At 39.9% G+C, this 15,606-nt stretch overlaps 1 protein-coding gene across 3 annotated transcripts in view; it reads right to left on the bottom strand.

Moving 5' to 3' along the window:
- LOC127453058 (beta-chimaerin-like) overlaps positions 1–15,606 on the bottom strand; it is a 79,190-nt gene that overhangs the window by 27,443 nt on the left and 36,141 nt on the right. For all 3 annotated transcript variants that reach the window (XM_051719070.1, XM_051719069.1, XM_051719068.1), the window contains 4 exons: positions 14,938–14,993; positions 14,675–14,706; positions 13,685–13,798; positions 12,651–12,921 (listed from right to left, as the gene is read on the bottom strand). In XM_051719070.1, coding sequence (XP_051575030.1) covers positions 12,651–12,921; positions 13,685–13,798; positions 14,675–14,706; positions 14,938–14,993 — 473 coding nt within the window. The remainder of the gene's footprint in view (positions 1–12,650; positions 12,922–13,684; positions 13,799–14,674; positions 14,707–14,937; positions 14,994–15,606) is intronic.

Below are 15,606 nucleotides of genomic sequence, written 5' to 3' on the forward strand. Positions count from 1 at the left end.
TAATAATGTTTTTTTTATTTTATTTTTTTTATGTAATTTATTAATTTGATTTAATTTAATGTTTTGTTTTTGTTCTAGTAAAAAAACTCATTTCGTTTGGTAATATATATTTTTAATTTTATTGTTTTTTTCCGTCTAGTAATTTATTTAATTATTTAATTTAGTCTTGGGCTAATGTTAGTGTTCCAATAAAGCACACTGTAGCTTTTCTTGTAGTATTGTGTAATTATTTTTCATTTAATACATCTTCTGCATGGAAGGTTGTGTTATTTAAAAGCATACTGAAATAACTTTACAGTGGAGTGGTAGTTAGGAGCTAATTTTGCCATGGAGCAAACGTTTCTCTAATCCAGGAGCACAGAGCGAGCAAGGAGCGGGAAATGAACAACCCAGAGTGGAGCTGGAGCGGAGTGATTAAAGACACACTGACACACATAAATAAAATAAACAGGAGAGGATTTTTGTCACGTTTTTCCTTATTACTTCCTGAAACACACATTTAACATAGAAAATGACATATCATAACTTCCAAAAGACTATCCCGATCCTAACGAGCCCAAACACAATATAATATGGTAAGTAGACTTTTTTTTAGGTTACAAACTGGTAATTACAAGGGTATTATGCTATAAATGTGGTTTATGAGGACATTTCTAGTGTCCCTATAACTCAAATTACTTAAAAAACATACTAAATTATTTTTATTTTTTATGTAAAAATGCAAAAAGTTTTTTGTGAAGGTTAGGTTTAGGTGTAGGGTTAGGGGATAGAATCTATAGTTTGTACAGTATAAAAATCATTATATCTATGGAGAGTCCTCATAAGGATAGCCGCACCAACATGTGTGTGTGTGTTTGTGTGTGTTGTGTGTGAGCACATGTCTGAGGACTTTGTGTGTGCAAACACTCAACCACATATGTGCTCATCTAAAGGATTGGTATTCTCCTGAACACTTCATATTTCTGTATTTTGTAGTCTAATCCATTAATTTCCAATGTCCGGTCATTTTTGACAAGGAACACAACAAGTGTAACAAAGTGAAAAAAACTAACAAAACAATTTAAAGAAAATAGTCCAATAATTTTTTTGAGTGTGTGTTTTCAGATTCCATATGTGAACAAAGTCAAGGAATTTTGGTAACACTTTACAATAAGGTTCCATTTGTTAACATTAGTTAACAACATTAGTTAACATGAACTAACAATGAACAATACTTATTAAGCATTTATTAATCTTAGTTAATGTTTATTTCAACATCCATTAATACATTTTTTAAATTAAAAGTTGTATTTGTTAACATTAGTTAATGCACCATGAACTAACATGAACTAACAATGAACAATTGTAACTAACATTAACAAAGATTAATAAATTGTGTAACAAATATATTGTTAATTGTTAGTTCATGATACCTAATGCATTAATTAATGTTAACGAATGGAACCTTATTGTAAATAACCTTATTTAATTTTATTTAAATTATTTAAATTGGATTAAGTAAATAAAATAATTTTGTGAGAAAAAAGTTGTCCGGGACAAAATGACCAGAACACAGCACAAAGGTTAAGACTATCTGAGCTGTGGACCCTATTGTAACGATAGTAATGACATATGAGGAATCTTTGCAACAAATTAAAGATTTTTTTTTTCCTGTCAAAAAACAAAAACACCTAGCACTGCAAAAGCACACGCCATTATGACTTAAGTGCAAGACAACAGCAGGAAAGTAAAATAGAATAAAAATCCAACCCTTCATTTTAAAAGGTCAGTGCTGAAATATAATGTAAACAAAAATGATAAATCACCAAAAAGCTATGAGCTAATTCTAATAACTCCAATCCATCAGAGTTAAGTGGTTTTAGGTGGAACTTGCCAGACAATCAGGACACTTAAGCCATTATTGCTATCAGAGGAAGAGAGCCATGTGAAATGCCCTCTGAGCTTCGCAGGTAAGCAGACAGTCTGGATGATTGTTCATACAGGTTATCATACTAGAAGACTGCAGTCATAGAAAGTCACACCCTAATTCAGGTCCCTAAATGTTCTTATTAATTGGTCAGACATGGGTAAGTCAAAACAGTGACTGTAATAGTGATTCCAAAGTGACAGGGTGTGTGTTGTCAATGGAATGCCCTTAAAGAGGTGAAATTACCCTACAACAACACATTCACTGTTCATTGCTGTGTTGTTGATGATGAAAATTATGCATTCTTGGTAACACTTAAGCTAAACCTGCCAGGGTGAGCCAATTATCTTAAATATAAATAGTCTTAAATATAGGTACATAACAATTCACATCATTATAACATAATTGTAGCTCATAAAGACACAAATTTGATTCTAGAAAGTGTGCATGAATTGTAGCAACACCATAACAGAATGCACAGCAAATATGAAATCATAACTGCACAGTTATTATCATGAAATCTTCTCAATGAAAAGCTTTAGGCTTATTTAGTGTATTTCTAACAATGAACAGGCAGCGAATTTCAGTGATGCCATGCGAGAAGCAAACGTGTGATTGCGAGCTCTGCGCACTTTGCTAGTTTTTTTAAAAAGTATTTTCATGTTATAATCCGGTGAGATTCGAAACACCCAGTTACATACTTGCTCTTTGAGGTAAACATGGCAAAGAAGTCAAAATCCTCAGACTCTGGAGACATTAAAAGACACTTACGTGTTCAAGCTGAGGCCTCTGGCGGCCCTGCGAGCCGGGGACTCGATTTGGAATGCACGTCGGGAGAAGAAATTCAGCGTCAACAGTCCAACATCTCAGTGATGCTGACGAAGGTTGTTGCTGACTTGGAGGATCTCGCTGTAATACGTCGATCGTTTATGGCGATGGAAACAAAATTCTTTGAGTTGGTCACAAGAGTGGCAGATGTTGAGAAACGGATTGATTATCTGGAGTCATCGGAAAGGGAATTATCCACTAATCTGCCTGTGTCCAAAACAGACTTGGAACACATTTTGGAAAAACTGGAATATCTCGAAAATATGAACCGAAGGAATAACATACGGATTGTTGGAATTCCTGAGCATGAAGGCAGAGATATAGTGAAATTCCTTGACGAGCTCTTCCCAAGTCTGCTCGACATAACAGGCCATAAACTGGAAATCGAGTGAGCTCACAGAGTCCTGGCTCGCAGGTCTGCTGAGGGAGACAGGCCCAGATCAATTCTGGCCAAATATCTGAGATCATCTGATAAGGATCTCATGTTGTGCCAGGCGAGGAGCAAAGGAAAACTTTCTTGGAAGAATCATAATATTTTCTTGTTCCCGGACTCTGCGAATTCAACAAGAGAGAAACGCGATTAGTTCAAGGAATGTAAGAAACTCTTACATCAATGGAAGATCACTTTTGCACTGATGTTTCCGGCCAAACTGAGAATAGACACCAAGGACGGCAGCAAAGTATTTACATGTCCCAAACTGGCACTCTCCTTCATAAATACATTGGCGTGAGTAAGCCATTTGATGTTTCTTATATTAGTGGACTGACTCACTGTTCAGTGACTCGATTGTCTGAGGAAGCTGGGCGCCATTTTTGTTTCTTTTTGCGTTGGATCCGCCTAGTGGCTGGAGTTTGTTTTGTGGAATGACATTTCCTTCAAGAAACTTTTGCATTGAAAGAAGATCGCTTTTACACTGAAGTTCCTGGCCAGATTGAGAATGGACACTATGGATGACCGCAAAATATCTACATGCTCACATAAAGGACGCCTTTTATAAAGTTGATGGGCTGAGTAAGTCATGGTGTATTTATTTATTTTATTTACTTATGCTTATGTCTCCTGTTGGCTGGAGTTTGTTTTTGTGGAGTATTTTTAAGGGACATTAGAATGATTTCGTCATCTGCTGCACTCATAACAGCCGGCTCACTGAACAATTGTAATACTTGTTTGTCTGTCCGAGGAAACTGAATGGCTTTATATCAGCTGGAGCTTGTTTTGTGGAGGAACACCTTCAAGACAGTTCTGTGAATGAATTTACATGATTTTTGTGTTTATTCTGCCTCTTGGCTGGGGTCTGTTTTACAAAGTATTTTCTGTTATGTAATTTTGCCTCACAAAATTTGTGCAGAAGCACCGGACTTGAGCAATCCGATGGCAAAGTTGTCGCGGGGGCTCTCGTATGCGTACATGGACCTTTTGAGTTTAGAGGGATCGACGCCGGTTGGCGCTCTCGTGCGCGGGGTTAATGCGCATGTTTTTCTTTTTTCTGTTTGTTTTGTTCGGGGGGAAGTTCGATGTTTGATTGTTGCATTAATGGGGAATGCGGTCTGTATAATCTTGTTTTTTTGTTTTTTATTATATCAATATGTGAAATGTTAATATCAGTAGGTTATCTCTCTCCACATGGAATGTAAATGGGTTGTGGCACCCCATTAAAAGGAAAGAAGGTTATTTAATTTCTTAAGCGTAAGAAATATGATATAGTGTTTCTTCAAGAAACACATCTTTCCTAGCAGGAAGCTGAAAAATTTGGGAAGATATGGGGTGGACATATTTTCTTTAGTGCAGGCTCAAGTAAGAGTAGGGGAGTCATTATACTGATAAGAAAACATTTACAATTCAAATGTCTTAAACAGAGTAAAGATAAATTAGGAAGAGTCATTGTTGTTTTAGGAGAAATTCAGGGGCAAAGTCTGATTTTGGCTAATATTTATGCACCTAACGCTGATGATCAGAGCTTTTTTATAGATCTTGAAGGGATGTTGCAAGCCGCTGGTACCCCTCATGATATAATATTGGGAGGAGACGTTAATCTTTTGATGGACTCAGTCCTTGATCATAGTGAAGCAAAAGTGTGTAAGCCCACTAGAGCAACAGTGACACTTCACAGGATGTGTAAAAATCTTGGTCTTACAGATATTTGGAGACTTTTGAACCCATCTGGTAGGGACTATAAATTTTTTTCATCAGTTCATAAGATTTATTCTAGAATATATATATATATATATATATATATTAATATATAAGTCCCTCATTTCATCTGTTGTGGATTGCTCAATTGAAAACATTTTAGTCTCAGATCACGCCCTGGTGAGTTTAGAAATGTTGCTACATACGGAGAAAAAGAAATCATATAGTTGGCGCTTCAATGTATCCCTTTTTCAAAATACTGATTTCCAACAAATGTTAAAGACTGAAATCAATGTTTATATGGAGACCAACTGGTCCTCAGTATCCTCTGTGGGCGTGGCTTGGGAGGCACTTAAGGCTGTTCTTAGGGGTTGGATCATACAGTATGCCTCATTCACCAAAAAACCAAAGCACGTGAACTTGTGGAGTTGGAAGGGAATATTAAAAGTGCAGAGGCAGAACTGAAGCGCCGAATGCCATCTGATGGCCTCAGAGAACTGACCCGTTTGAAATACAGATATAATACTATTTTGTCACGGAAAGTGGAGTTTTGGTTGTTCAGGGCAAGACAGTCATACTCTGAGTCGGGGGACAAAGCAGGGAAGCTTTTGGCTAGATATATAAAGCAGAGAGAGTCTTTTTCTACCATTCCCTCAGTGAAATCTGCTGTTGGTGAAATATTTACCTCAGCCATTGATATTAATAATGCTTTCAAAGAGTTCTATCTTGATCTCTATAGTTCCACGTCTTCATCTACTGATGAAGATATTAGAAAACTTGTGGAATCATTAGAACTCCCTAAATTGATGACTGAGCAAAACAATTCTCTTGATTCTGAGATAACCTTGGAGGAGCTTGATGAGGTAATTAAGGCCTTGCCTACAGGCAAGACGGTTTTGCCGCTGAATTTTTTAGATCTTATGCTACAGAATTGGCTCCAATTCTTTAAAGGAATGGAAAGCTTCCCCCAACCATGACACAAGTCAGGATCAGTCTGATTCTTAAAAAGGACAAAGATCCAAGCGAGTGTAAAAGTTACCGTCCAATTTCCCTGATCCAGCTAGATGTAAAAATTTAGTCAAAGATTTTGGCTAACCGATTAAGTAAAGTTTTCTCTTATACATATAGATCAGGTGGGGTTTATCTGGGGTCATAGCTCTTCTGATAACATTAGGTGGTTCATCAATATCATGGTCAGTGGCGAATGATCAGACTCCGGTCACTGCCATCTCACTTGATGCCGAAAAGGCGTTTGATATGGTAGAATAGGAGTACAGGTTCGGGAGTACATTTATTGGTTAGATTAAGTTACTTTATAGACACCCTGTAGCAGCGGTACAAACAAATGGATTAATTTCAGATTATTTTACTCTGAATAGGGGCACCCGGCAGGGCTGCCCTCTTTCCCCATTATTGTTCTGTCTTGCCCTGGATCCATTAGCAGCCACGATAAGAAAGGAGGATGATTTTCCAGGGGTGACGGCAAGAGGCGTGGCGCATAAGCTTCTGCTTTATGCAGATGATATTTTATTATTTGTCTCTGACCCTACTAGATCTATGCCTTGCCTCCACAGAATTATTAACTCTTTTTCCAAGTTCTCTGTATACAAAGTCAATTGGTCTAAATCCGAAGCTTTGGCTCTGACAGCGTAATGTCCAGTAACGGCTTTCCAGCCGGGTGCCTTCCAATGGTCCAAACAGGGCATTAAGTATTTGGGGATTTTATTCCCAGCAAATTTGTCAGATTTAGTTAGTGTTAATTTTGACCTTTTAATAAAAAGGTTTTCGAGCGATGTGGGCAGGTGGGCTTCATTACATTTATCAATGATTGGGAAGGTTAATGTTATTAAAATGAATTGTATTCCAAAAATTAACTACCTGCTACAATCTCTCCCTGTAGATGTCCCCCTCTCTTATTTCAAGCAATTTGATAGCATAGCGAAGTCCTTCATTTGGAATGGTAAGCGTCCCAGATTGCATTTCAATAAGTTACATAAGCCGATTGACAAAGGTGGGCTAGTCCTACCCAAGATTTTGTTTTATTACTATGCGTTCAGTCTCAGACATTTGGCTCATTGGTCTCTTCCACCTGAGAGAGCCCCTCCCTTGTTTGGTATTGAACAGGAAGTTCTTGCCTCTATTTCGCCATTGCAAAGCCTCTCTATCAAACTAATCGGAGTAGTTAAGTCACACCCCGTTATTTCGCATGTACACTCGGTATGGACAAAAGTGTCCAGAATGTTTAAATCAAGCATTTATTTTAATGTTGCCTTGAGCATATGGCAGAACCCAAGATTGTGTATCGGTAAGTCCCCTTTCTGCTGGTCGGAGTGGATCTATATGAGAGTGGAATGTTGAGATTGTTTGAAAATCTGGTTCAACATTTTGGGATCCCCAGATCTCAGTTTTATAGGTATTTACAACTGCGCCACCTGCTTTGTACTGTTTTTGGGAGTAGCACAAACCCCCCCCCCCACCCCCTAAGCAGCAGATACTCTAGGAGAAGTGATTAATGCTTTTGGAAAAGGTCATGAGGCATCAGTGTATTACTCCCTGTTAATTCAGAGTCTGGGGGACAGAGCTTTAACTTCTCTCAAGAGAGTATGGGAGAAAGACTTCAACTTGGTATTGGAGGAGGAAGTGTGGGCTAGGATTCTTAAAAACGTTAAGTCTGCATCTAGAGATGCAAGGGTGCGACTTATGCAATTCAACATTTTGCATAGATTTTATTGGACCCCCTCTAGATTGTATAGGCTTGGTCTTAAAGACAAACCCACCTGCTGGCGATGCCAATCGGAGGATGGAGACATGGCCCATGTTTTTTGGTGGTGTGTTGAGATCCAGAAATTCTGGTTGAAATTTCAGAATTTTGTGTCTGACGTGGTAGGCACTCGGGTTTCGTTTTGCCCCAGACTTTGCATTCTGGGCGATGGGGTGGTCATTGATGTGGGGGATAGTTATATAGAGAATTGTTTAAATGTTGATTTGATATATATATATATATATATATATATATATATATATATATATGTTTTGCATTTCCTTGTTATTGTATGATTTAATAAAAAATGTTAATTAAAAAAACAAAACAAAAAAAAAACAATGAACAGGCAGCACATTGTGCTTTTGAGTGGATGTAGAGTGAGATAATGGACAATGCAAACGGAGGCTTGAACAAAACCCAGAAAATACATTCTGTATAATCTGGTATAGATAATCAGCTAATTAATTAGCTAATAAGTGCTGCATATGGGGAGGGGGGTTACTTTAAAGACCCAATGAAACTGCTACTGCAGTTTATTTCCTGTTGTGGAGGCGAGGGTGTAGTCGAGCATTCGTCTGGGGAGAGTGGAAGCAGTAAGGGTTTTCACCTAAGATGAACTGCTGGTAATTGCTGTTTCTATGTTCACATTGAGAGACGGGGGAAATAAAAAGTGGCCAGACCTCAGAGTGGGAGAGAGAGCCCAGCAAATAAGTTGTGTGTGTGTTGGTCGCTGCCATTCCCAGAGCGTTTGAGTGTATCTGTGTAGCTTTAGCGTTATGCCGTCAAGCAAACGTGTTTTCTGTTATTAATTAATTTACCTTTGAGTTGGATTTGCCGTTTCCCGCTTCCTTACATCCTGTTCCATTTCCCCGGAAACAGGGGAACATTCCTCACCCATCCACTAATTCTGGGAACTAATTGGCCGGCTTTTCAATCATTATTGAAGGGGTTGTGTGTGGATGGGTTCTGTGAGATATTAAATCGGTGTGGGATGTGCGAAGTGCTGGCTGGGGAGCCGTGGCCTGGGCCATTTGCGGCTGCTCCACATTAGGCTGATGCTGGGGAAGGGGAGGTGTCATCCTCCCCGCCCTTAGGGAATTCCCAGTAGGGGATTTCCCGCTATAGCAGTTGCAAGATGAAACCCTTAAGCACGCATTTGACCAAGTGAAAGTGATTGATGGTCAATGTCTCCAGTCGGGCATCGCACTCACATATCCATATTTTTCAATTATAAAAGATCGGAGGATACTTGAAATTAAATGATAATACAACCCAGTTGTTGATATCAAAGAGCCATCGGGAAATGTTATTCCAGGTGGCTCATCATAATTCGATGGCAGATAACTTGGGACAGGGGAAAACACTAAGCCATCTCATTGCCTGTTTCTCATGGCCGGGCATTCACGGGGATGTTTGCCAGTGGTGTGCAGCATACAGTGAATGTCAGCTGGTGAATCCACCGGCTGCTACAAAAGCACCATTGCACCCCCTTCCATTGATCGAGGTTCCTTTCAAACTAATTGGCATAGACCTTGTCGGGCTATTAGAACAGACAACACGCAAGCATCGCTTTGCATTAGTCCTGGTGGATTACGCAATGCGATATCCAGAAGCAGTGACACTGCGCAACATCTCAGCATGTAGTGTTGCGGAGGCATTCTTCAAAATTTTCTCCCGAGTGGGGATTCCGAAAGAAATCCTCACTGATCATGGCACAGATTTTATGTCACGTACACTATGTGAGCTGTACGAATGATTGGGTATTAAATCGATAAGGACAAGCGTATAACATCCACAACTGGATGGCTTGGTCGAACGATTTAATAAGATCTTAAAGAATATGATTCGTAAGTTCGTGCACGAAGATGTTCGGAACTGGGATAAGTGGCTCGAACCCCTGTTATTTCCAGTGCGAAAGGTCCCGCAAGCCTCCACGGGGTTTTCCCCATTTCAATTGTTATATTGCCATAAGCCCCATGGCGTGTTAGATGTCATGAAGAAAAATTGGGAGGAGGGACCTTCACAGAGCAAAAATGAAATTCAATACGTTCTTGAACTGAGAGCAAAACTCCACACACTGGGGCGACTATCACAGTGGAATCTGCTACAGGCGCAAGAACGTCCGTCCCGGCTGTATAACAGAGGAGCTCAGCTACAGGAGTTTGCACAGGGAGATAAAGTACATATATTGCTGCTCACATCGAGCTCAAAATTACTCGCGGAGTGGCAAGGGCCCTTTGAGGTCACATGGCGAGTTGGGGAAGTCGACTATGAGGTAGAGCGAATGGATAGTGGGGGGGAATGTCAGATTTACCACCTCAACCAACTAAAACCAGAGGTGAATCTAAAAGCCAATCATTTCACCCCTTGTGGAGACCACCTCTCACCGTCACAATGTACGGAGGTTGCCAGGTTGCAAAATAATTTCTCTGACATGTTCTCGCCTCTCTCCGGCCGCACTAATCTCATAAAACACCACATCAAGACAACCCCAGGAGTAGTGGTACGTAATTGTCCCTACTGCTTACCTGAACACAAGAAACAGGTAGTACGGGAAGAATTAAAGGCCATGCTCGATATGGGGGTAATAGAAGAATCCCACAGTGATTGGGCCAGCCCGGTGGTTCTGGTACCTAAGAGCGATGGCTCTGTCTGGTTCTGTGTGGATTATGTATTAATTTTATGCGGTGTCGAAATTTGATGCTTATCCAATGCCTTGGGTTGACTTAGTGCTCGATCAGTTGGGCACGGCTCACCTTTATTTGACACTGGATTTAACTAAGGGATATTGGCAGATCCCCTTAATGCCGATGTCCTGTGAAAAACGGCCTTCTCCACACTGTTGGGTTTACAACATTTTGTGACCCTTCCATTCAGTCCTCACTCTCCACTACTATTTATTGGGATGAGCATTCACCCTCTGTTCGGACCATGCCCCACTCCAATGGCTCCACCGCATGAAGGATGCCAACGCCCGGATCACCTGTTGGTATCTGGCACTCCAGCCGTTTAAGTTCGAGGTGGTCCACAGGTGGGGGGCGCAGATGGCTGTCGCAAACTTCCTCTCCAGAAAGGGGGGGGTGTGGAGTGGGCAGGCCGGACAGTTGAGTCGGGCGGTGGGGGTATGTGGAGGCGAGGGCATGGTCAAGCTTTCGTCTGGGGAGAGAGGCAGCAGTAAGGGTTTTCATGAATTGATGATTGAGATGAATTGCTGGTAATTGCTGTTTCTATGTTCACAGTGAGAGACAGGGGAAACAAAACGGGGCCAGGCCTCTGCAGGAGCAGGAGAGAGAGCCCAGCTGACAAGTCATGTGTGTGTTGGCCGCTGCCATTCCCAGAGCGTTTGAGTGTATCTGTGAAGCTTTAGCGTTATGCCGTCAAGTGAACATGTTTTCTGTTATTAATCAATTTACCTTCGAGTTGGATTCACCGTCTCCCGCATCCTCATTCCTTGCCTTTAGTTTACTTAAAAACCATGAATATGATTTACTATTTGCTTCTGCTGGTCAGAAGTAGGTGCTATAAGGGGGAGAGACATTCTCATTCTAAAAAGCATTTGATTGGAACAATTGAGGTAGTTAAAGATATTAATATTTGTCTAGTATATTTGTTCTATTTTAACAGACGAGAAATAATGTAAAATTTAAAGGCATATTTCTGCTAAAAGTTAATTTTGTCACCTTCTATGAGTGCACTACCATATAGGTGACCACAGAGCTAATTGACTAAATGCTGGAAAACTACACTTTTGATTCCAAGGGGTACTTAAAAGCAAAGTCCTGACAGTGTGAACTGATATTTAACCTCTGAAGACCTGTCTTTATGAGATACATCATTTACAAAAAGAGAAAGAAATAAGAACTGGGCATGTAATACATTTTGAGTTTACTGACAGCACACAGGATACACACAGGTAAGTCCAGTGTTGTTGGACACACACACATACACACACACACACACACACACACACACACACACACACACACACACACACACACACACACACACACACACACACATCCGTATTCAGTATGACCATTTGTTGTGGCTGCCCTCTAGTGGACACTATCTGAACAAGGCAACGACTGATCTACAAATTGTTATTGTATAGACAAATCTACAAATTGTTGCTGAATGTGAAAAGTTCATACCATACAGTAGATTAATCTTGTTTTAAAATTTGCCATTTTGTGAGTGAAACAAACTGTAACATCCCCTACACAAACACGATTATGGGTGAGACAAACTACTCTTCATTTTAATAATTCAAAATAGACTGAACATCTCTGATGTTAATATCGTAAGAGTTCTCATGATGAGCCATTTTTCCTGAAGAGTGAGGCAGCAGAATTCATAAAGAGGTAAGGCAGACCTGACTGATTTGATAAAGCTCTCAGTGAACCTGATAAATTCTGATAAATAAACATCACAGACGCTGAAACACTCACACATTTCTAATCTTCTAAATGTCCTGCACACACAGAATTGTTACTGCTTATCATTTGTCCAAATAACATCTAACAAAAATTGGTGAAAAAAAGGAGCCATCCTAAACTGGGTAAACGAGAAAATGCCTAAATTAAAAAAAAAATCCTACTTTTTCTATTCACAGATATAGAGATGTCCATGTAAGATAGAGCTACCTCACTGACATTTACATGTAAATGTCATCTCAGATACAACTATGGCTCCATTAAACAAACTTTTTAAGTTATTCAAGTACTGTCTGCATTGTTTTAGCTTGAAATTCACCAAAGGAATTATGCAAATCAGGTAAATGCACAAACACGGCCAAAAAAAATCTGTGCTGAACGCAATTTTTAAAGGGAAAACCTTTACACTTACAGTACACTTACAGGGACTGTACAGTGTTGCTCCACCACTTTGATGCAGGCAGCTGAATTGTCTCTTTCAAATTCAGAAAGTGCATAAGAATTAGTATTCACAGCTCTATTTTAGCACAGATAGCGCCTGGTTAAAATATATTAGAGAATAAGATGCATGGATTTATGCTGAAATACCTTGTCATCCTGCTGGAAAGTAACTCTTTTTGGCTCAGAGCGGGTTCGACTGAGACGGTGTGTGAATCTGTCCCTCAGGAGAGAAGTGTAGCCCAGGTGATGGTAGATGGGGTTTGTGGTCATCTTGGCGATGTACTCGGCTGCCTTGGTCTCAATATAGAGAGTGATGAGACCGTCTGTAACCAGATCATGCACAGACTCAAAACGCTTCTCTCCCACAAAGTGCTTTCCATCATAAAAGAGTCGGTAGTTCAGTGTCTGGCCTCCGAATCTGAGTGATAGACAAGTAATATTGTTGTAGAGAAATTAGTTCATGGATGGATAAATGTACAGTGGAGCAGAAAAAATCAGCACACTATTGCTTCCAAATATATACTGTATATAAACTGCAATAAATGTATATACATTAATACATACATATTTTTGTTGCAAATGTGATGTTTTGATGTTTGCTTATTGCAGTTTTAGATGAGTGCCTATATTAACTGTACTTCCGATGTGCATCATATTATACATTATGTGTCATTGCATGTTCATATCAGGCAAACCAGAGAAGTCCAGTAAAGCCTTTTGCATGTAATTTTGCAGGCTTTTCCAATGTTTTTACTGTGTGGTCATTTTCTTTTAAAGCTGCAAGTAAACTTTTGGATGACTGACAGGTGCACTGGATGTTTGATTGGTTAGTATGTGCTCCTTCACTGTTGTTATTAAAAAAAATTCAAGTTGTCAAATTTGTATTGGCTAAGTTGTCACATGTGTTTAAATTTTTAAGAATGATAGGGCAGATGAGTGTTTAAGCTACAAATGCGATGTGGCCACATGCGTTTTCGGACACCTCCGAATGTAGTTTGAGAGATCTGATCACAAAACTTTTTGGACAATATACGCTTGTATTTAGTGTTGTCCATTTGTGACAGGATCGCCCGAAATAGATGTAAATACCAGGTGTAAATGTGGTCATAGTGAATAGAGGATGAATGTACCAACAAACGTATAGGTATAGTGAAAAGGATAAATGGATGGACGGAGTGTACCTCAAGGCAAGTGTGTATGTTCCTGGTTGTCTCTGACTCTCTCTGATGAGGTAAGCACCTTCAGTCCCCGCCAGCAGTTCATCAGCATGCTCTCTGGAAATCAGACCAAGGAACCTGTACACAGACACCATGATATACCCTGGTGTGTACACACACACACACACACGCACACACGCATGCACACATGCACACACACACGCACACACTATCTCTAATGCTCACATATTCACATGCACACACACACACTCTCACTCAGTTGACACACAAATCACAGTCTTTCTCTCTCTCCCTCATCTACACTTTTACATATCAACACCCATCCGCACACCGGTACATAGATCAATGTGCATCACAACTCATTTCAGTCTTAAAGGATCAGTTCATCTAAAAAATAATGAACTAACTGCCATGACATTCCAAATGCGTACTTTCTTTCTGCCATGGAACACAAAATGTACATTTCGGAAAATATCCAGGTGAAAGGGGATTGGGTCAATCAAACACCGAAATTACAAAAAAACAAGAAAAGTAGTCCATAAAAGGGGTCCACATGACTTGTGAGCTATATTGCAAGCTTTGTGTGATAAACAGATGAAAATCGTCTCCTCCGAAGTAGCTATCAAATCATAAATAGCGCCATCGACTTCAAAGATGTTTGGTCACGAGACACACGAGAACCAATTGTATTTGCCGTTAATTACGTAAAATGGTGGTGGCACTATGTTTTGTCATTTTGGAGCCAGTTTCCATTCACTTCCATTATATGAAATGTAATGAAAGTATATAAAATTCACCTTTTATGTTCCACGGAAGAAGAAAGAAAACTATACGGGTTTGGAACAACACGAGGGTGAGTAAATGGTAACAGAATTTGCATTTTTGGATGAACCTTTCCCTAAAATGATCAATTCTGCGCACAAATTTCACACACATTATTGGATGCATAGAGAGATATATAGAAGGTGGAAAACAATAAAGTTGGACACTCACTCTCTACCATAGTACTTGGGTCTGCTCTCCATCTGAAAGCCAGAAAGAAAGAGAGGGGGAGAGAAAGACATTGATTAAGAAATACACTTTGCAACACAAAATTACCCTCCTTTTCTAACTGGATGAGCAGCAGTTTCGAGAGCAGGGAGACTGGTGCTGACAGTCAGAACATCTGCTGCAGTGTTTAGTTTATGCTGACTGAGTCAATATGAGTCATGTTTGATAAACCTTGGGAGTGTTTACACACATTTTCCTCTACTCACCTCCTGAGGACATGTGATCCTCTTTGGTCTTGGTGCTTCCTGCTGTAGCTGATACACTGACAATAAATGAACAATAAAGAAAAAGATATTTAGAACTTGTGACTTAGGTTCTTCTTCTCAATTGGAAGACCAAAGTCTTCAGCAGTTTTGAAGCACTGGAAATATCACATCATTCAAAACTGCACAACTCACTAATTAGAACAATGCAGTACAGTGGATGTACATGATATCCAATCTAGATTTCCTAAATCTTGGTTTAAACTCAGTTTTCACTGTATCGGTCTGCCTAATAAATAATTAATAGAAGAATAATTAATTAATTAATTAATTAATTTTAAATGCAGAATTACAATTTTAACAGCATAATTTATATTATATATTCCATCTTTTTTTCTTCTTTTTTTGGGGGGGGGGGGGGGGGGGGGTTTCTCCCCTTTTCTCCCCAATTTGGAATGCCCAATACCCAATGCGCTCTAAGTCCTCATGGTGGCGTAGTGACTCGCCTCAATCCGGGTGGCGGAGGACGAATCTCAGTTGCCTCCGCGTCTGAGACCGTCAATCCACGCATTTTATCACGTGGCTTGTTGAGCACATTACCGCGGAGACCAAGCACGTGGGAGGATCACGCTATTCTCCGCGGCATCCACACACAATTCACCACGTGCCCCA

The sequence above is a fragment of the Myxocyprinus asiaticus genome, chromosome 15 (genome assembly GCF_019703515.2).
Source record: "Myxocyprinus asiaticus isolate MX2 ecotype Aquarium Trade chromosome 15, UBuf_Myxa_2, whole genome shotgun sequence".
Lineage (NCBI taxonomy): Eukaryota > Metazoa > Chordata > Actinopteri > Cypriniformes > Catostomidae > Myxocyprinus > Myxocyprinus asiaticus.